This window comes from Microcaecilia unicolor, chromosome 9, assembly GCF_901765095.1.
Source record: "Microcaecilia unicolor chromosome 9, aMicUni1.1, whole genome shotgun sequence".
NCBI classification, from domain to species: domain Eukaryota; kingdom Metazoa; phylum Chordata; class Amphibia; order Gymnophiona; family Siphonopidae; genus Microcaecilia; species Microcaecilia unicolor.
Genome location: NC_044039.1, coordinates 3,447,274 through 3,469,950, shown reverse-complemented (window position 1 = coordinate 3,469,950; position 22,677 = coordinate 3,447,274). Strand labels below are relative to the sequence as shown.

At 47.1% G+C, this 22,677-nt stretch overlaps 2 protein-coding genes across 3 annotated transcripts in view; one reads left to right on the top strand and one right to left on the bottom strand.

The window, feature by feature from the left end:
* Positions 1-7,260, top strand: part of TIMP3 (TIMP metallopeptidase inhibitor 3) — a 44,567-nt gene extending 37,307 nt beyond the window's left edge. The window contains exons 3-5 of the mRNA XM_030215176.1: positions 837-948; positions 4,354-4,475; positions 6,983-7,260. Of these exons, the coding sequence (XP_030071036.1) occupies positions 837-948; positions 4,354-4,475; positions 6,983-7,180 (432 nt within the window). The 3' untranslated portion in view covers positions 7,181-7,260. The remainder of the gene's footprint in view (positions 1-836; positions 949-4,353; positions 4,476-6,982) is intronic.
* The window catches only part of SYN3 (synapsin III), a 198,976-nt gene that overhangs the window by 144,189 nt on the left and 32,110 nt on the right, over positions 1-22,677 (bottom strand). For both annotated transcript variants that reach the window (XM_030215174.1, XM_030215175.1), the window contains exons 4-5: positions 19,567-19,723; positions 16,441-16,530 (exon numbers count right to left, since the gene is read on the bottom strand). In XM_030215174.1, the coding sequence (XP_030071034.1) occupies positions 16,441-16,530; positions 19,567-19,723 (247 nt within the window). The remainder of the gene's footprint in view (positions 1-16,440; positions 16,531-19,566; positions 19,724-22,677) is intronic.

Sequence of the window (22,677 nt, the reverse complement as noted above, 5' to 3'; positions counted from 1 at the left end):
AAAACCCTCACCATCCACTTCCTGGACCTGGGCAGAACTTTGCCCCTCCAGCTATGTACCAGTCTCACTATGAATATAGTAACATAGTAGATGACGGCAGAAAAAGACCTGCACGGTCCATCCAGTCTGCCCAACAAGATAAACTCATATGTGCTACTTTTTGTGTATACCCTACCTTGATTTGTATCTGTCATTTTCAGGGCACAGACCGTATAAGTCTGCCCAGCACTATCCCCGCCTCCCAACCACCAGCCCCGCCTCCCACCACCGGCTCTGGCACAGACCATATAAGTCTGCCCAGCACTATCCCTGCCTCCCACCACTGGCAAGATCCCAAAACAATATAATACATTTTATGCTGCTTATCCTAGAAATAAATAAATCCTAATAAATAAATAAGCAGTGGATTTCCCCCAAGTCCATCTTAATAATGGCTTATGGACTTTTCTTTTAGGAAGATAGCTAAAACTTTTTTAAACCCCGCTAAGCTAACTGCTTTTACTACATTCCCTGGCAACGGATTCCACAGTTTAATTACACATTGAGTGAAGAAATATTTTCTCCAATTTGTTTTAAATTTACCACTTGGTAGCTTTATTGTGTGCCCCTTAGTCCTAGTATTTCTGGAAAGAGTAAACAAGTGATTCACGTCAATCTGTTCCACTCCACTCATTATTTCATAGGCCTCTATCATATCTCCCCTTTCCTCCTCTTTTCTCCAAGCTGAATGATAGAAACAAGGCAACCATGTGCTTTATAAAAGGCATTTTTACAATTTAGGACTTCTATAAAATCACACCAGATCCCTTCTTCTAACCTAACTTTTTCTTTCTTAGATGTATCGGGGTTTCAGCAAAATGCCACACGTGCAGTACATCTACACAGAGGCCTCGGAAAGCCTCTGTGGAGTGAAGCTGGAGGTGAACAAGTACCATTACCTGATCACGGGTAAGTGACTCCTTTCCACAGATACCGTGCGATGGGCAGAGAGAAGAGCCTGACTCTGACATGGAGCACATGTGGGGAATATACCATCATATAAAGCCACCAGAGTTTTCTGAACTGACTGAACCTATTCGCAACACTTGAAAAGTCTCTACATGTGGGACCAGCCCAGAAGCATATTTCTACAGCTCTGTCCTTTTCCAGTCGAAAAGGACTGGCTTTCTCCTAGCGCTGAGGGATCTTCTTTGCATTAAAGACCCCATAAAAGCATTTTTTTTCTTTTTTTTGGTATGTCTGGCTCACTCCAGTCTGCTCACCTTGCTCTGCTCTCTCAGATTTCAGTTTGGTTTGGGCTTCACTGCCAAAACTGACTTGAAATCTGTGTTCAACGTTGTTTCGGTTTCGGCTGAAAGCGCTGTACAGGCCCCCCTCCAGGACATAACCACTGGCAGCAGCCCCATACCTCCCGCTGGCGGTGAGACCTCTCCTGGACACCCACCCCCTGATGGTGGGCCCCCCCAGACACCCCTCTCCTGGCCCTACCTTTTCATTGGTGAGGTAGTGAGTGCAGCCATTTTGAAGCAGAAGCCAGCCCTGCGCGGCAGCGAGTGGATCGACCCTGCACCCAGGTAGGCCCAGGAGGGGGTGTCTGGGGGGAATAGGACAGGGGCCAGGCTATATTCAAATTTGGTTTCAGCTGAAAACGAGCAGCCAATTTCAGCCAAAACCGAACCTATTGGTTTCAGTCAGGCTCTATCTCAGATACTCCATCTGCTTCCCACCCACCACATCCTGCCATCTCAGGCTATTCCTTTTGCCCTCATTATTTTAAATTGAAAGGTACAATGAAATAAAATAACTTTTTGGAAATAATTTTGAAAAGGTAAAAAGCTGATGCTCAGGTTATGATTTTCTGAAGAGGGAGTTGGGTTGGGAAGAGTTTTAAGTAGCAGGGCAGGCTTCTTAAGCAATATATTCAAATTCAACTAAGTTCTTGTATACTGCTAATACCCCCTTTCCAGGGTTCAGTGCGGTTTACATTCTAGGTGTGACAAAAGCAGAAACTGTTAGAGTGCAACAGACAAAAGAACATTATAGGAAAGGTTAACAGATGATATGAGAAGACAGAAGTCGTAATGGATTGGCAAGAAACAGTCTTTGGGAAGAGAAAGGTTTTTAGCCTCTTCTGGAAGCTAAGCTAGCTCTTTTCAGTTCTGACGGCAATAGGTAAAGAGTTCCATAATGTAACTCCCAGTACAGGAAATAGCCAAAGATCTTCTGATATTGAATTGCCTTATGAACCGGTGTTGCTAGCTTCAGTTGTTCTTTCAGTCTGTTAGACTGGACCAAACATAGTGAAGCAGCCCAAGTTAGCAATTTAGAGGTGAAACCCTGTAAGATTTGAAAACCTAATTCTTTCTGATTTGGGAAGCCAGTGCAGTTTGATAAGATAAGGTGAAGCACCAGTATATCTGTTCCATTTGAATATTAGTCTGGCAGCGGTGTTCTGTATGATCTGCAATTTTTTTTCTGATATTGACACTTAATACCAAGAAATAAGACATTACAGTAGTCCAGGTGTGGTAGGATTAACATTTAGTACATAAGTATTGCCATACTGGGAAAGACCAAAGCTCCGTCAAGCCCAGCATCCTGTTTCCAACAGTGGCCAATCCAAGTACCTGGCAGAACCCCAAAGAGTAGCAAGATTCTAGAATTCTAAAGAATAACAAGATTCCATGCAGAATTTCAAAGTGTAGCAACATTCCATGTAGAACCCCAAAGAGCAGCAAGATTCTGGAATCCTAAAGAGTAACAAGGTTCCACGTAGAACCCCAATGAGTAGCAACATTCCATGCAGAATCCCAACTACATAAGTATTGCCTTACTGGGACAAACCAAAGGTCCACAAAGCCCAGCATCCTGTTTCCAACAGTGGCCAATCCATGTCACAAATACCTGGCAAGATCAACGCAAAGGCTTGTTGGTCAAAGAATGATCTGATTAGACGGAGCTGTCTCATTTTGAATGGAGATTTTGTGAACCAGGTTAACCCCCTGCCCCTCATGTTGGGTAATTCCATTTTTGAAAGTGGTCTTGTGTTACATTCTACGTTAATAGCACTTTGCTGAAGTGCTGCCCCCCCCCCCCCCAACCCCACGAATGTCAGAGGCGGAAACCTTTGCTGCTCAGGGAAGGCAAATCTTGCTTGTATTCAGCTAGTTAAGCTCCAGGCATACAGCCCATGGGTTAGGGTTGTAATTCACCGCTTTGGACACAGAACACAAATGAAACTACAAGATGTTTGCAGAAAGCCATGAACTGCATGGTTCAGCGCACTGCACTTATTCAGCTCATGCAAGTGAAACTTTGCCGCTTTGAAGCGGGGTCTGGAGTTCAGCATTTCCTGAAAAACTACACGGGTGGCATGTGACATTGCAGCCATGAGGGTTTTTTTTTTCCAGGATTCAGACATGAATCTGCACATGATGGCTTTACAACACTATCTCATCTGTGAAAGCGAATGAATGTAGCGGATAGAGAGAGAGAGAGCCTGGGAACTCGCACTAGACCACCTTCAAAGGAACACACTGAAATTAACATGTCACCCAGTGAAAACTAAGACCCACAGAAGAGCCCAGCAGTTGGGGTAAATCCCCCCCCCCCCCCCAGTACATGAGATCTGCACAGCAGCACCATTAATTAGAGGAACAGATGGGCTTGGAACCCTGACCATCACCGCACCTCTGACTTCCTTCTCTGCTTTGGCTACAACCTAGCTTTACAGCACCGTCCTTCCAGGATTGGTAGCCTGGTGATTTTCACACCACAACTGAAATGTTTTCTTGTGTATAGAAGCGAGAGGGAAGTGTTCACTACTGTATATTTTAGGGACTGATGACAGGGAGAGAAAACATTAATGACTGTTTTCAGACAGCTTTGTTGTTTCTGCTTCTTGTCCTATAATTGTTTGGTGGGGGGGGGGGGGGGGGGGGGAGGTGAGGATGGAAGTAAGGGAGTTTGTAGGTGCTGGATGGGAAGAGGAAAATCAGGATTTAAATCCCCCCGAAGCGCCTTGAGACCTTCGGCAAGTCATTTCGTTCCCCATTATGTTGGGGCCTCATTTACCAATGTGTGTTAATTTGTATTAAACTTATAGCTAGTCAGCAGGCCCTGTTGAGAATAATGCTGCTTGCATTAAGTTGCATTAATTCATGCATGCTACTAATTGAGGCAGCCTGTAACCTCTGGGGATAAGGAAGTACTTACAGTAGGTACCTTTTCTTCAGCTACCAATAAGAAGGTGTGAACTACATCCAGATACACTTTTGTCTATGCTCCACCTCTACCTTAACCTGGTTTCAGGTCAGTGAGATGATGAACCTTTTTGTGTTATGCTCATTTCAGGCCGAGTGTTTGAAGGGAAGGTCTACACCGGCCTGTGCAACTTGATCGAGAAGTGGGATCACTTGACCTTACCTCAACGCAAAGGGTTGAACTATCGTTATCATCTTGGTTGCAGCTGCAAGGTAAGGATTTGTCTGGACTTTTATAAAGTAAATGCTGAATGTTTGGGTCAGTCACCTTTATAGTTTGATTGCATAGTTAGTAGAATCATCTTTGGGGGGGGAGGGGTCTTCAGAAAGCCACCATACTCTCCTTTTCAACACACCACACCTGCCACTTTACAAGGGTGCAGGCTGCCCATGCTTCTGAAGCAGCTGGACTAGATTTGACATCTGAGCTGGGATTTGAACCCAGATGCCAGAAATAATCCTCTAGGCCATTTAACCCCTCAAGGAAAGGTATAATTCTGCTTACACTCTCTTCTGTTGTATGTCTCCTCTCCCAAGTGTTGGTGTTTGAATTGGGAAGGTGATGGTGGGGGGGAGGGGGGGAGCAGTTGGCTGTGGCTCAGCCTTATTCCCTTCTCTCTGTATCAATGGAAGCTAGCAGGAGTGCTGAATACAAGCTGAAGAAAGTTGCCAGATTCTTCCCAGCTAAACACAAGCAGGCCCCCTTGCAAGAGGAAATGTCTCTATTCGCACTGAAGGCTGCTGAAGAGAATGGGGTTACCCATGGGAAAGTAAATACCCATGTGACACTGCAGTAGGCACTGACCAAGTCTCTAAATAGCAGCAAGCGTGCCTCAGCCCTTTGCCAGACATTTCTGGTTTGGAACTGGCCCAGAATCTCAGTGGAGCCAGTACAGCCCCAGCCCCCTCCCCCACAAAGGCCATGTGTGAAGGGCAGTCAAGGCTCTTTGTTCTTTCTCTCTAGGAATGCTTTGGCTCTCGGCATTCTGGGCACAGCTCCTGCCGTGTATTATAAACCCCAAACTCCCCGCCTGGTAGAACAGCGCTGTGCTGTGGTGCAGTTTTCGGTGCTAATGAAAAGTTCTACGAAAGGCGTCTCACCCCCTTTGCTTTTCTAGACAGAGTTTGCAAAAGCGTGGGAAAGAGGGGTGCAGTTGTGAGCACACATTTGACTAAATTTAGAATGAGTGCAAATCAGGGGTGTAGCCAGACTTCGGCGGGAGGGGGGGTCCAGAGCCCGAGGTGAGGGGGCACATTTTAGCCCCCCCACCACCGCCGACCCCCCCCCCACCGCCTCCACCACCACCAACAACAACTTTGACCCCCCCCCCCTACCGACGACTCTCTTGACCCCCCTCCCGCCGCCAACCTGCCGTCGCCTACCTTTGCTGGTGGGGGACCCCAACCCCTGCCAGCCGAGGTACTCTTCTTCCGGCGCAAGGACATCAGACTCAGAAACAGAACGAAGCCTTGCGCCGGAAGAAGAGGACCTCAGCTGGTGGGGGCTGGTGTTCCCCGCCAGCAAAGGTAGGCGATGGCGGGTTGGTGGCGGGAGGGGGGGGGTCGAGAGGGTCGTCGGCAGGGGGGGGTCCAGGGCCAAATCTACGGGGGCCCGGACCCCCTTGGCCCCACTTAGCTACGCCACTGGTGCAAATCTCTTGACACACGTATACTTACGAACGAATGCACACAAATCCATTGTGCACATATATGTACCCTACACACCTAAAAAATGAAAATGGAGAGAACCCCAAATTGGAGAAATTCATTTGAACCAAACAGGAACCAACCTGTTTTTGGCTGTACCCCTGCTGTGGGACATGATCTCCATATCCTGCTGTCTTTAACTAGGATGTTCTCACTGACAACCTGATGCTCAGAACTGCTGGGGTAGCCAGCAGCCCAGAAAATTAGCTCGCCAATGCTCAGAGGAAATGGTATGCAAATGATATGCGCACTGTTAAAGCAAAAGCAAGGAGGGGGGGGGGATGTGCTCGGAGCATGCGCAGAAGAGTCTCGTGGTAAGTGCAGCTCCTGTGCGCATGCGCCAGGCAAAACCCGAACGTGAAGTACCCCTTGGCATCTCTGTTTTCTGAGCTTTTAAATATAAGCTTTTCAATCATGTTCTAAATTGGAAGGCTTATATTCAAATACAGGAAACAGGCGCCAAGGTGTTCTTTCAATTTTGAGTTTGCTGGGACTCGCACACATTTGTTTCTCACTACCAGCGCTTAGGGGCTTGCAACGGCTTCCTTCTGCTTCCAAAATTATATAAAAACTGGCAGATTATAAAGAAAGAATCATGAGAAAATCCTCTCTTCAAACCCCCTAACGCCTGCTCTGAGCTGGCGTTACATTTTCAGCAGTACGGTGGCTTTGTTTTGTGCGCTGTTCTCTGAGCATCGGGAGGGAATAGGAAATCACCTAATTAACATGCGTTTGACTACATTAGCATGCTATTTGTGCTAATCTCTGGCGCGCTTATGATTTCCTGCGCCAGAGCATCTGAACATTTTGCGCTAACTGATGCGGGTGCTGGTTCGGCACTAATGTTCTCCAGGGCCTGAGTTCTGTCATTTGAAAATCTCCTAAGATGCTTCGTTACACATTCACCGTGTGGCTGAATGTTGACCTTGATGTGTTGAGAGCTGTATACATTCTTTCTTTTGAGAACTTGCTCAGATGTTCAAGGGTTGCTTTCTGCCTTTTCCCTCTTACAGATTAAACCCTGCTATTACCGCCCCTGTTTTGAGTCCGCCAAGAACGAATGTATTTGGGTTGACGCGCTGTCCACTTTCGGCTACCCTGGGTACCAGTCGAAGAACTACGCGTGCATCAAGCAGAAGGAAGGGCACTGCAGCTGGCACCGGGGCTGGGTGCCCCCTGACAAAACCATGATCAATGCTATGGACCCCTGAATGGCCCAGAAGCCACAACGTGGACAGTGAATGTGGAGCGGTATTACAACAGCAGTGAAGCTTTAGTGCTTGATTTCTTAGCACTTGGAACATTTAAAACAAAAGTCTGCCATCATATTGAAATGTGTTATTTTTTTGTAATCACTTTTTCTGGTTTCACCCATTTCTGTCAGACGATAGCGCGGTGTTGGCGTAGGTGGAAGGGGCTGTGCTTTACCCCAGATCCAGCTCAATCACAGCCTAATCACCATGTAATTTTTGTAAAATTGTGAAACGCTCACACCGGGGTGTTACGTTTCCTACTGCAGGACTGCAGCTTCCACAATCTGTCTTCCTTGCTCTTTGCCAGCTTTTTTGAGGTTATCTCTTGTCCAGTGCATAATTTCTGTCTTTTGTCTCAGAAGCAGTGGAGGTCTAGGGCTGGGCAAGGGGATTAGAAGCGGTTTACTCAGAAAGTCACAGGGCTGCTAGGGGGCCAGGTGTCGATGAGATCGCCTGCCAACGTTTAAGAAGAGACAGCTCTCGGTTTTCAGTTGCCCAGTAAGAGCTCTGGCCATCTGTGCTGAAAAATCGGAACCTAAGTTTGTTCTTCCTTCAGGAAGATCAGGTCAAGGTGGGCAATGAAACTTTCTCAGAAGTCCGAGTGAGCACTGTGAGGAGAAATTCAGAGTATGAGAGACAGTTGGGTGAGGAATCCAGTTCAGTTACTGCTAGGGAAGGTGCAGCATGGGAGACTGCAAGTTCACTCTGTTGGTATCTTCTGTAACTGCCCAGGAGAGCTAGAACGAGGGCCCAGGAGAGCTAGAACGAGGCTGGCTACCTCGAAAATGTCTGCATTTCAGCCGCAGTGTGCTCATAGCTGGCTTGCATGCAAGAGGCCCTAGCTGGGACTTGTTTGAGGTTGGCCAACCTAGAGCCTCGCATTTAGGCTTCAGTACTGGGAACAAGGTGCCACTAAATTTAGTCCCATCGGTTCCAATGGCAGGTAGACCTAGTTAAGACTGGTAGGAATCCTTGAAACTGAAGTCCAGTTTTCTTCCTAGGAAAAGGGGTACAACGGTCCCAGCACAGCACCATGGGATTTAAGCTAGAAGGTTAACTTTCAGCAGTTTTGCAAGAGTTCGGTCTCTGTACAGACTCCTGGGCAGCGACATTAACTTCTGGTTAATAAGATCACAAGTGGCCTTGGGACTAGAGCTAAGGCCCTCAATGCTGTGTCTGGACAACCTTTCAAATGTACACACAATATATGCATTCCATCTTAATTAGTATGCAGGGTAGACAGATGCGTTTCAGGCCAGTAGAAGGAGGGTTAGCGGGAGCTACCTGATGGAGGAAGGAAAGCCTAGAACCGTTGTGCTCTGAGCTGAAAAGTAGCTTGTAGGTTGTGAACGTGATCAAACACTAGGTTTGTTCATGAAAGTGAAAATGTTGACATTCCAACTTCTGAGCTTAAGGACTTGTGGGTCTAAAAATTAAACAGATTGGAACTGTCCTAAACATATACAGCTCACCACCATTCTTGCGTTTGTTCTGTTTGAACACAGGGTCTACTGCTCTAGTTAACTTGGACTTGCTCCATTACAGGAGCTGCCAGAGAGATTGGTGTGAACAAACCGTTTTGAGCGCATTCATCTCCTGTTTCAGTTGCAGCTGCCACGCAAAGTTCATTTTCTCTTTGGGCAACTCTTGGCTTCATTCAGATCCACTGCTTCTGTCAGGTGCAGCTGTTGCTAGACGTAGCTTTGATACTGAAACTTCTAAAGCGGAAGCAAGTCCCTGGTTCTCCCTGCTCCCATCTCACCCTCCTGTTGGCCGAACGGGGAGCGCTGTCCTTTTGTACAGATGATGGGATGTGCGGGTGTCCTTTCCACATCATTTACATCACTTGAGCCTGGATGAAGTCCTGGGCTTGCCAGACTCCCATGAAATTCAAGTTCTAAAGAGGTTTAATTTACTGTGCAGCAGCTGGGGTGAACAGAGGGTTAGAGCCGCAGCCCGATGTGGTTTTGTTTTTCCTACGTCATGTTGTAGGATCGGAGCATGTACCATGTCCTACCATAATGCGACTGAGGGTTGCAAGGCTCAGAACTCATTAAAAGAAACTCCAAAAACTTGAGTTTAACTCTAAGGAGCTGTTTAGTATCTAGCTCTTTGCAAGCATTAAATTAGATGCAGCTGGGCTTTCAGCTTCTGTACTATAGGGTGAAGGAGAGTTGCTGGTGTGGGTCCATGGTTTCCAAAATGGGAACCGACTGACTGGGATTAGGCCAAGCAGTAGGACAAACCCACTTCAAAACCAGTGCCTTCAAGTCTGGTCCGTTCTAAGCGCGTCCAGGGCCTGGGCACTTCCATGCATCAGAAAAATAATTTTACTCAAAATGTTGTCAGTGAAGTTCCCACTTCAAACCCGGGCACTGATCCGAGCCTTGTTGCATGTCCTTTGCCAAGGGCCAGTGCCACACTTTCGGTGTCCTTTTGCTGTTGGCAGGAGGCGTTTTCCCGTTTTGTTTTCACTAAAGCTAATATACATTCTTTTTACCGTATTTTTTGGACTATAAGACGCACTTTTTCCCCCCCAAATTTGGGAGGAAAATGGGGGGTGCGTCTTATAGTCCGAAGGTAGAGATTTCCCTTCCTCCCTCCCTCTGAGTTCGGGATCACCCTCCCTCCCTCCCTCCCTCCGAGTTCCGGATTGCTCTCCCCCCCTGGCCCTGTCACCACTCACGCGATCTTCCCTGGTGGTCTAGTGACATCGGGGCAGGAAAGAGCCCCCTCTTTGCTGCCCAGCCCGCTGCTCTCCGTCCTCCTGTATGCTGCCTGACGGTCTCGGCGAGATTCAAAATGGCCGCCGAGACTTCAATTCTCGGCGGCCATTTTGAATCTTGCCGAGACCGTCAGGCAGCAATGCATATAGGAGGACGGAGAGCAGCGCGCTGGGCAGGAAAGAGGGGGCTCTTTCCTGCCCCGACGTCACTAGACCACCAGGGAAGATCGCGTGAGTGGTGACAGGGCCGGGAGGAGGGCGATCCCGAACTCGGAGGGAGGGATTCGGACAAGACGCACCGGAGCACCTAGGTTTTAGAGGAGGGAAAAAGGAATTTTTTTTTTCCTATTTCCCTCCTCTAAAACCTAGGTGCGTCTTATGGTCCGGTGCGTCTTATAGTCCGAAAAATACGGTAAGTGATGGTTGAGAAAATGGGTGACAGTCTGTTACTGAGTTCCTTTATGTGGCATTTATCAGAATGTGTTGTGTCTTTGTTGGTCTGTATCATTGTATCTTCAGTTCATTCCACGGAGGGACGGGGTGTTCTCAGCCCGTACAGAACATGGAGGGATTGTCCCTTTTTACAGTGCACAAGGGCGCATTGTCCTTTTGCTCAGATACACAGGGATTTGCAGTGGGAAATCTGCCTTTGCAGTTTCATTGCGTTCTCATCTGAACATCTTAGCAATTTAGAGGTAGAAATGTAAAATCCAAAGGGGAACTTTCCCAAAATTAGACAGATATGAGAGTGGAGGGAATGCTCGCAGCCCCTGGGGTCATAATCTTCATTTCTGGATCTGTGCCCTATGACTGTAGGGCCTGGTCTGTAGAGCTTGATCAAGGACCCGCTCCAGTCACTGGGCTACATAATGTGGGAGGGTGGCTGCTGCAAACGAAGCCTCAAGGCCAGGCCCCTGCCCGAGTTCCAATTGAACTTACAGGTCCAAAATGCGAACAAGGACTGATGTAATTTTTTTTAAAAATGGATTCTAGTTTCATTCCACCTCTGTGGTATTCACTCCCAGCCCTCGAGGGCCACAGCATGCCAGGTTTCCAGGATGCCCCTAATGAATCTCATTTGAAAGATTTGCATATTGTGTGCAAACCTATCCATGCATAATCATTAAGGATTTCCTAAAAACCTGACCCCTGAGGCCTGGGAGTGAATAGAACTGTTCTATTATAATGAAACAGTCCTGACAACCCCGGCCTCTAGTGATCAATCCTGGGGCCTCTGCAGCCACTTGGCTTGTCATGGGATAAATTTGCATATTTTGGGACTCCAGAGGATGCAGATTTATCTCATGCATATTCATTGTTGAGAGCTGTGGGGTCTTCAGAGCAGGTTTGGGAAGTCCTGCACTCCTGTGAGTTAAATACCCGGCTAGTGCTTTTATTTCTTTGGTAAAGAGTGATTTTATGATTTTTTTGCACACCACAGCTCTCGGCTCACTAGTCTTCAGCTTTATCTTAAAACAATTCCAAGGGTAGACTAGATCTATTGGGGGGGAGGGGCTATGAAAGAAAGAAGGGCACTTTAACAATGGCACTGATAGCAGCAGCTGAGAGATATGGTAGGAAGGACAGACAATCATTCATCTGCTCCTGTGTATTGTGTTCAGACCCTAATACAGAGAGATTTGATCTGTTATTGATACTGCCATTCTCTCCTGGACTCTGGGGTTTGTAGACTTTTCTTAGTGAAGACAGAAGGTTGGAAACCTCAGAAAGATGTTGGCTGGGAGCTGAAATCATACCATCATTTGCTCCTTCGGCTGTAGATCCAGGATGGGAGAGAGTGTCACAGCTCCTGCACCACTGTTGTGAATGCACATGTGATTGCACAGTGCATAGGAATTTCTGCAGGATAAGTGAACAGCACAGTCCTAGACAGATGCTAGTTATTTGGTTAAAACAGCGAAACTGAAAAGGAGGATCTCTTCACTGTGGATGAACTAACTGAAGGTATAAATAAATTCTGAAATTCATTGCCAGAGAATGTGGTAAAAGCAGTTAGCTTAGCAGGGTTTAAAAAATAAGGTTTGACTGAGTTCCTAAAAGAAAAGTCCATAAACCACTAAGATGGACTTGGGAAAATCCACTGCTTATTTCTGGGATAAGCAGCATAAGATCATCAGTCTGTCCCAGTATGGCAATGCTTATGTTCATTTCCAGTATCGGTTGGGGAATGTATACAGACACATAGCAGCTTCCTGCAGTTCATTCACTTGCTGTATAATTTAATTCTTTTTATTATCCAACACACTTAAGTATTTAAATCAAATAATTGTGAAAATCCTTTTTATTTTATTGCTTGAATGATGATGGTGATGTGTATGTGCCGTAAGCTGTAGCGTGTCTGCTCATTTAAATGAAATACAAATTAATATTATTTCTTATTTTCATATAAAAGAATTCCATTTTATATTGTAGAGAATAAAATTATTATTGATGCTTTGGGACTGACTTTACTAAAGCATTTCTCCCATTTTACATCGATGGGTAAAAACACTGTCTACGTTTGACCCCTGAGGTTACAGTTCAAGTTTCACGTTTAATCATATCTTGATAAACCATTCAAGAGCAAACTAACGCCTATGTTTACTAAGCGGTGCTATGGGCGTGTTAGCATTTTTAACATGCGTTAAATTTACAGGTGCATTAAAAACGCTAACGCACCTTAGTAAACATACCCCTAAGTGGTTCACAATTAAAATTCAGAGCCTGCCGTGGTGTAGACGCGTGTTTTGGACGCATGCAGAATCATTTTTCAGCACACCTGTAAAAAAAAAATGCCTTTTATTAAATTTTTGCCAAAAATGGAATTTGCGGCAAAATGAAAATGGCAGCGCAGCCATTTTGTGTCTGAGACCTTACCGCCAGCCATTGACGTAGCGGTAAAGTCTGACACGATAACCGGGTGGTAATGACCTACGTGCGTCAAATGCCACTTGGCGTGTGCCCAATATGTGCATCTGAAATTATTTTTTGGACGCATGTATCGGACGCGCGCCAAAAATGAAATTACCGCAAGAGCCACGCGGTAACCGGATGGTAACTCCATTTTTGGCGCATGTTGGGCGCACATAGACACTTACACGGCTTAGTAAAAAGACCCCTTAGCAACTCAGCCACAAGGCACCCTACTGGGAGAGGCAGAATGACGATGGCACCAGGCAATGACAAACAGGGTGTATAGTACACGCACGGTGCTACCCATGTGTTTAATGCCACAGCTGCATCTATTGCGTCCACTCCTTAATGGCTGCCATTTTGGAATGGATACCAACACAAGGGTCCAGGGGCGTAGCCAGACAACAGAGTTTGGGTGGGCCTAGGTAAGAAGTGGGTGGGCACCAAATGTTCTCCCCACCACCACTACCACCACCACCACCACCACCACCAAAAAAATATCTCAGCTGGCAGGTAAATGCTTCTTTCTACCTTGGCAGTCTACAGCAGGCATGCACTGAAAACTGAGCATGCACAGGTGCCAGTATTGTGGAGAGTAGAATTTTGTTACTATCAGGGGAAAGTCTTCAGCTGACAGAGCTTGGGATCTCCACCAGCTACCGCTAAACATGTGCTACTGTTGGGTGGGCCTGAGCCCTAAGTGGGCGGGGCCTGGCCCACCCAGGCCCACCTGTAGCTACGCCACTGCAAGGGTCACTGCTGCACTGTAGAGGCTGGAGGGGTAGAACTCACTTGAATTGTTCTATTGAAGTTCTCATCCTGAGGGGGGTGGGGGGAGACAGATGGCTGCTCCCACTTTGGTAAGGATTATGTCTTCTGCAGGGCTTTAACTCAAAGGGCAGAGGTCAGACAATCCAGTTGACGACTTGCAGGGGTGGTAATTCAGTTCATCGCTCATAGTGAGCTGCTGCTTTAGATGTACAAAGACTCCCCCTAGGGTGAAGTTTAGGAATCCAAATGGAAGGAGCATGCTTTACAGAAATGTATCTGAATATTGCTTTCCAGCTACCCCCAAGATGCGAGTACAGGGAGGTAGCTAGCGAGGCAGAAGACGGAGAGGGAGGTTGAAATATGGCTCCCAAACCGAAGATGGATGATCAACAGTCTGTTGGTCTATTCAGTTTTAATGGTATATGCAAGGGATTGATGCACTTATGCTACTGATTTCTGTGTGTCACACGGTTTAAGTCAAAAAATATGGCGTTACATAAAATATTTGAACCTGTGCAAATACTTGTCTGATCAAGTCACTAAAAAATTAGATTCCATAGATACATGAACAAACCGCAAAGGCTCAAGGAATGGAATTTTCCATGGCACGTGCTGGTGGCTCAGAGATGGCCCCTGGGGGCATCAGTACATCTGTGGTCCACTCGTTACGTTTTGTCACTCATAAAAAGGCCAGACTCTGTGTTGGGACCTCCCGTCTGAGGAATGCTCTAGAACCTTCTGCACAATTTCCTCACAACTTTCAGAATTCTGAGTACATATCTCATGAACCATTAGTAGGTGCTTGAATTTGGCTCATTTTATCTTGATGGGTTCAGCCCACAGTGGGAAGCCCCTTCCAGCTGTGGGCTGACCTAATCCCACATATTCAATGCATTGAATAACCATGTATTTGCACTGACCCAGAAGTTAACCGGGCACCAGTTAACTCAGCCTTTCAGCAGCCCTAATTTTGTCTGAACATCACCTCAAACCAGCTGAAAGTTGGTTCTGTCGAAGTTCCACCTCTGGACCGCTCCTACTCTAGCTGCTTAGGGAATGGCCGGTCAACGGAGATATTCAGTGGCATTGCCTGGTTAAGTTCTGCGGTCAGCCAGCTCAGCAGGGTATAACTGGGCAGGAGTTAAGCGTATCAACTCCACAATGCACACTTTTTGCAGGAAGTGCTGTTCCAGCTGTGGACAGATGCTGAACTAGAACTTTCCTTCTTGGTATGCAATGCTACCAGTTTGAACCAAACTGACCCCGGTACACAGCTGGAAAAGGTAAGAACAGGCCACATCCAACCTTGGTTAGCAATGGTGCTAATGCTAGAGTCCAAGCATCACATGATCACAGCCACAACGCCGTTTACCCGTATTAACAAACATTTCACGTAAGACGTTCAGTCAGAATATTCACTCAGCCACTGATGTGGCAGAATCACTTAAAAGTCAAACAACAGCCCCAACCCTTGAAAACTCACCGATATCTTCAGTCTGATACTTCCACAGTTCAAGAAATTAAAACCAGCTTGAAACTGATTTCCAAAACATAAACTGAATGGTTGTTGTCCACCATGGAATCCACTTAAAACTGGATTCAAAAGCACCGCTGAAATGTTCAGTAATAACATAAATGTATTTAACATTTTCAAAAGCAAATGAGCAGGAACCCATTGTGCTAAAGTTTTTCTCCCATCCTCAGTCTATGAGTAAAAACAGCTCACTGTGGGGCCCTTTACCACTTGCTAAAAGGGAAGTACCACTGGGCTACCGCAACAGCCTGGCGGCCAGTGGCGATCCTTTGTCGGCTGCCACCTGGGGCAGATCACCGCTGCGCACCCCGCCCCAGGTGCAGCAGCGTCTGTCCCCCCCAGGTGCAGCACGACACCCTCCTGGTGCATCAACACCGCCCTGGCGCATCACCCAAACACCCCCCCCCCCCAGGTGCATTCTTACCTGCTGGGAGCAGCTGCATGGCTGTCGGTTCCGCTGGTTCCCTGCTACTTTTGCCCCGAAACAGGAAGTAACCTGTTCTGGGGCAGAGGGAGCATGGAACCAGCGGAGCCGACAGCCACGCGGCTGCTCTCTGCACCCCTCCAGCAGCCTGCACCTGGGGCGGACCACCCCCACCACCCTGCCCTCGGTACGCCACTGCTGGAGGTAGTTCCCCAGTGCGCGCCGTTTTCAGGGCGGTAAAAATATTTCAATTTTTGTAGTGCCAGTGTGCACCCAGTGGTAACAGGGCGGTGCCGTAATAGATTAGCGCAGGAGGTCTTACCGCCACCTCAGTGGGTGGCAGAATAAGTGCTCCCCCCCCCCCCCCGAAATGGCCATGCGGCAAGTGCTTCACTTGCCATACGGCCATTTCTTGCAAAAAACAAAGACCTGCCTTTTACTCGCTGCACGTCAAAAACATACGCCCACACCAGCGCAGGCCCCCTTTCGCCGCATAAAAAGACCCCTCTGTTAACCACACTTGAACTGTGCAAAAGCCTAAGCTAGCTGCTCAGGGTGTATCCGTGTCCCCTGCGGCTGCTGCACAAGAAGGGTCTTTAGTGATCATTACGTTTTTTTGTGTAATCAGAACAGACGCTTTTGATGTCTCCTTTTGCACAAGAGACAACACCTGCCGAACACCCATAACCCGCCCAGTTCCTTCTCCCTAACACAGCGAAGTAGCACCTGCTGTCATGCCAGAGCGGTAACCGTTAACTACGCATTAGCTGCGCCTAGTAAACGGGCCCCTCGGTGAATCAGCTCCTTAATCTCTTTCATTTACCACCCACAAATGACCCGGTGGCACTCACCATCTGCTTATGGGTTGGGAAGAAGGCTTGCCTCACCAGGGGAAATTTCTCTTCTCCCAGTGCCTGGAAGATCTTGATTAGCTGGGAAAACTGCAACCAAAGAGGGAGAACAGGTGAGAAAGAGACAGAGGAATGACGGGGAATGATCAGAGCAACAACCAACAGATAATGTAAAGAGAGGAAAATGTATAATGGCACTGAGTGATGAAGCCTCTGGGGAAGACAAACTAAAAATGAGACAAATACATTGTCAGGCTGTGAAAGTCAATCTCAGAAACAGAGACTGACTGAGGAGCCTGTGATTTCAGCAGAAACCTGTGCATTGTCAGTCCTAATGTTCAATCACGGAGGAGTGTAACCTGCACAGGGTGGCATCATCGTGAGCAAACTGCTGTTATTTACTATGTTATAATGTCCAGGGCAGGTCCTAGGGTCTCTGGCGCCCCCCTGCAGACTATGAGTTGGCGCCCACACGCCCCCCCCCCCCCCAGCATCTCCTTTCTCTCTTCTCCCACCCTGCCCCTGTCCAGCGATTCTCCTTCGCCCCCATCCCCCACCGCCCTTGGTGCTTTAAATCTTTTAATTTACCTCCGTTCCAGCAGCCGCGTCTTTTGAAAGCCCTGCCCCGTCTCTAGCCTTCCCTCCCTTCGTGAGTTCGTTCTGCAGTCCTGCCCTCGAGGAAATGACGTCAGAAGGCGGGACTGCGGAACAAACTCACGAAGGGAGGGAAGGCTAGAGACGGGGCAGGGCTTTCAAATGATGCGGCTGCTGGAACGGAGGTAAATTAAAGATTTAAAGCACCAAGGGCGGCGCGGTATGGCACCGCAGCGGTGCCCTTGAAGGCAGGCGCCCCCCTGCGGTGCTTACCCCGCTTACCGGGTTTGACCGGCCCTGATAATGTCTTTGGAGGACATAATATCAGCAAATCAAAATTCACAGGATTGCACTGATTTGCAGAGCCTTAAATAACAGCTACAAAGGAAAGCAAAAAATAAACCTCCCACCAGGTAGCTTGATGCCTCGTACAGGACGGTGATTTGTTTCACAAACATGGGACCTGCTGTTTCATTTTCACATTTTTGGAACACACTGCTGTTTTATCTGCAGGTGTGGCTGTGTGTGTGTGTCGAGGGGGCATGGTACAGGGGGAAGCTTGTTCCCAGGAAGATACCCCAGCTTTTCCCAGCTGATGCAGGAGGCTGACCGGACCATAGAAACACACTGCAGACTGATCCCTGGCCTCTCCTGCGACTAGTTATCTCTGATCTGGTTCTGTTCCTTTTGTTAAAGGGTTTTGCCACTGTCCGATGGCTTCAGACCAAACCACCTGTATTAATATTTGGTTTTGTTCACCAGGGCTGGTCTCTCCCCGGGCTGGCTGTTGTTGCTTTTAGATCGGATTACAGTGTGTCTCACTTTTTGTTTCAACAACTCCATTTCATCACTTGCCCCTGTTAATTGCCTCTTCTCTCCCATAGTCAGGGATCAATGAGTAATCAAATGAATGAAAACATGGCCCTGCCAGTTTGTGAAGGAACCAGAGAGGAGGGGGAGATCAGTCAGGGTCACAGGAGACTGAATTCAGGAGGGTAGTTACAGTATGTGTAGCAAGCTAGTCCTACTACTACTACTACTACTACTATTTAGCATTTCTATAGCGCTACAAGGCATACGCAGCGCTGCACAAACATAGAAGAAAGACAGTCCCTGCTCAAAGAGCTTACAATCTAATAGACAAAAAATAAATAAAGTAAGCAAATCAAATCAATTAATGTGAACGGGAAGGAAGAGAGGAGGGTAGGTGGAGGCGAGTGGTTACAAGTGGTTACGAGTCAAAAGCAATGTTAAAGAGGTGGGCTTTCAGTCTAGATTTAAAGGTGGCCAAGGATGGGGCAAGATGTAGGGGCTCAGGAAGTTTATTCCAGGCGTAGGGTGCAGCGAGACAGAAGGCGCGAAGTCTGGAGTTGGCAGTAGTGGAGAAGGGAACAGATAAGAAGGATTTATCCATGGAGCGGAGTGCACGGGAAGGGGTGTAGGGAAGGACGAGTGTGGAGAGATACTGGGGAGCAGCAGAGTGAGTACATTTATAAGTTAGTAGAAGAAGTTTGAACAGGATGCGAAAACGGATAGGGAGCCAGTGAAGGGTCTTGAGGAGAGGAGTAGTATGAGTAAAGCGACACTGGCAGAAGATGAGACGGGCAGCAGAGTTTTGAACCGACTGGAGAGGGGAGAGAATGAGTCCAGGTGCAGAATGAGTGTCTAGTCAGTCACCCTATGTATTAAAGGCTTGGGAGAAGAGTCAGCCTTTCATCTGCTTCCTGAAGTAAAGGTAATCATTCTTCTTGTATTGTTACGTTACTCTGTAAGCCACACTGAAGCAAACTTGATTTGGAATATGTGGGATATAAGAACAAATGGAAATGGAAAATAAGAGAGATTTACCCGGTGAACGGAGTTCTCATGGAGAAGTGTAGGGAGCGATAAGAGTGGAGAGGTACCGAGGAGCTGCAGAGTGAAGGCACTCGTAAGTCAATAAGAGGAGTTTGAACTGTATGTGGAAATGGGTGGGGAGCCAATGAAGTGACTTGATTATGCAGGCAAAATGAGTTGAGGGGAGCCCAGCCTGCTCAAGAGGGAGAGGACCAGAACTGGTGAGGTTATCTGGATGTGGGAGTGGAGCAGGCAGAATATGAAAGTCAAACCTTATGCCAGAGAGGGAAAATTAATATATGTAACAGCAGAAATATGGAAGAAAGGTTTAGAAAGACAGAGGTGGAGAGTGGGACAGGTTGGCAAGGGCACCGAGAGCTGAGGATTTGCATGGATGGGAGCTAGACTGGTGGGGATGAGCTGGGGGAGAAGATGAGGCACCCAATGATTCTCCCTTGTCCCTGCCACCTACTCTGCATATTTAAATATGGGCTGCTCACTTATGGCCAGAACCTTCCATGAAGGCAAGGTGGCAATTTATGTGCGGTTCAGCACTCCCAGTTGGCTCTTACGGCTGGTTTCTTCAAGTGACCCAAACCGGGCACTGGTGGGACAGGATGCTGAGTTTGCTGGATCACATGTCTGATTGGCATGGCTTGATGTATGTTCTTATAATGAATGTGGCGTCTCACTCACCACCCAAGGCTTGCTGCAGAAGTTATAGATGGAAAACATGGAATTGACGCTGGGGACTCCACCATAGTGAAAGCCAATAATGATGCTTCGGAAGTCCTCACCTTGTGTCATGCTGTAGGCGTGTTGACGAATCAGAACAAAGTCTGGCTTGAAGGATCTACAATACAAGAACAATAAAGAACCAGATACTTAATGTCAGTTTCAAATGAATTTGTTTCTTTTTTGATTATGCAGATGTTTTGGAAACATCTTCACCTCTTTTTACTGAAGGAAAATAGATCACAGGGGGGTCACATGTGAAGATATTTTCATACCCTGGTCCAAATAATGGTCATGCTGACCTCGCCTTCAGGAAACATATTAAATTGCTGATGAGATTCCATGTTCTAAACACTTTATCGGTTTTATGGTTATTTAATGGTGCTGCAATATTTAAATTGATCTGGCATTGAGGAAAATTCTGATGCGTTAGTGCATTGCTCAGCGATCTCTTGTTCCTTATTCATCATATTCTGCTTTATACCTCACATTTTCCCGCACAATTTTGAGTTCAATGTGGCTAAAAAACTACAAGAAGATAGTACAAAAGATGAAATAAAAACCATAATCCCACACATACCAACAAACTGTAACACATAAATAAGCATTAACTACCACCACCACGGGGATAAAAGCACAGTAACCTTGTTGCTACTCAACTAAATGAAATACTCGATGCTCAATAATCCATCTAATGTAACTGTATCATTTAAACTAAGAGGAAAAGGGTTACAAAGTATCTAAGATAGACTTGGAACCCTCTTCTTAAGAGGTAAACAGGCTGATAATTATCTATCACCTTCTAAAGACACGAAAGATGTGGGAGCAGTAAGTGAGCACAAGGAGACCTTCCTAGGTTTTTGTTCCAACCAATTTACTCTACTCCTCTGAACATTTTACCTTTTGCTTTTTATTCTTCTTATGCTGTAACACCTGTTAAATACCAGATTGCCCATTAAATGGACTTTTCTGTGCCTAAGTCCTTTCACTGTTACTATAGTGAGTTCACAACTGAGATGGGGAGACCATTACAGTCTGTGCCATGAGTCAAAGTTCAGAGAGAAGGAGAGTATATTTTGCAGAAGAAAGGAGGTTTTAATGCCCCCTGTATAAGACGTTGGTGAGGCCCCACCTGGAGTATTGTGTTCAGTTTTGGAGGCCGTACCTTGCGAAGGATGTTAAAAAAATGGAAGCGGTGCAAAGAAAAGCTACGAGGATGGTATGGGATTTGCGTTCCAAGATGTATGAAGAGAGACTTGCTGACCTGAACATGTATACCCTAGAGGAAAGGAGGAACAGGGGTGATATGATACAGACGTTCAAATATTTGAAAGGTATTAATCCGCAAACAAATCTTTTCCGGAGATGGGAAGGCGGTAGAACGAGAGAACATGAAATGAGATTGAAGGGGGGCAGACTCAGGAAAGATGTCAGGAAGTATTTTTTCACAGAGAGGGTGGTGGACGCTTGGAATGCCCTCCCGCGGGAGGTGGTGGAGATGAAAACGGTAACAGAATTCAAACATGCGTGGGATATGCATAAAGGAATCCTGTGCAGAAGGAATGGATCCTCAGAAGCTTAGCTGAAATTGGGTGGCGGAGCAGGTGGGGGGAAGAGGGGTTGGTGGTTGGGAGGCTAGGATAGGGGAGGGCAGACTTATACGGTCTGTACCAGAGCCGGTGATGGGAGGCGGGACTGGTGGTTGGGAGGCGGGAAATACTGCTGGGCAGACTTATACGGTCTGTGCCCTGAAAAAGACAGGTACAAATTCAAGGTAAGGTATACACATATGAGTTTATCTTGGGCAGACTGGATGGACCATGCAGGTTTTTTCTGCCGTCATCTACTATGTAACTATGTAACTATGAAGTGATTATGTACCTGACTCAGGGGTGATCCTCAGCCCCAACCAACTACGCACTTTCGCAGTCCAATAACTGCATGAAAGCTTCTTTAGCAAATCTGAAACATGGCCATGTTAGGTTTTATTGTTGTTTGATAATTATTTTCATGAATGGCTTTTACAAATCCTTCAATTAAATATTATTATTGTTATTTGTCATCTCATCTTCTGTCTAATCATTTCCAGGCCACATGTTACTACCACTACACCAGCAGCGAGCAGAGACTAAGAGAAACCAGAAATCAGAAACTTGATTGGTAAGCCTGGGGAAAAATGTTCATTTTCATAGCTCTCATTCATCCGTTGGGAGTGCAGTGAGCAGTTTCTACCAGGAGAACGTCCTGGAGAACATTTCCGATTTCAAGTTTTCTTCCCAAATGAAAAAGTGCTTGAAGTGAGATTATGGATGGACGGTCCGGTTCTGTTCCTTCTGCTGAGAGCTGCACTGGTCTTCCACTCAGCAGCAGCACCAGAGGACAGATGAAGCAGCTGACTCAGCGTTATGTGGTATATATGTATATATATATTTGACTCATCATGGTATATTTGGGAGTGTGCCAGCTTATTTTTGAAATATCAGGCTCTGTTTACCTTCCGCTAAGCAGTGGCGTACCAAGGGGGGGGCAGTGGGGGCGATCCGCCCCGGGTGCACGCCGCTGGGGGGGTGCCATGCGCCGGTCAGCGTCGTTGGTTTCCATGCTCCCTCTGCCCCAGAACAGGAAGTAACCTGTTCACCCGGGGGGGGGGGGTTCTTTTGCCGGGGTGGGGGGGGTGTCCCTTCACCGGCGGGGGGGTCGCGCTGCACGGGGGGGGGGGGGGCGCTGCACCCGGGGGGGGCGGGGCGCAGCGGCAATCCGCCCTGGGTGTCAGCGCCCCTCGGAACGCCACTGCCGCTAAGTCATATAATTACATAGAGACAAAACTTCTCCATCGCTGCCCTATCCTTTTGGAATGATCTACCTGGACACCTGAGATCATGTGAAGATCTTCAAAAGGTCTCTAAAGACACATCTGTTTGTGAAAGCCTCCTTGGCTGCATGAAGACATCTGTTTGGCACATTTTTCCTTTTATGTGTTCTCTCTTTTGTGTGTGTTTGTTGAGACCATTTTCTTGATCATGTTTTATCATCATATGCTTAGTGATTGTTATGTGTTTAAGACTATGGATG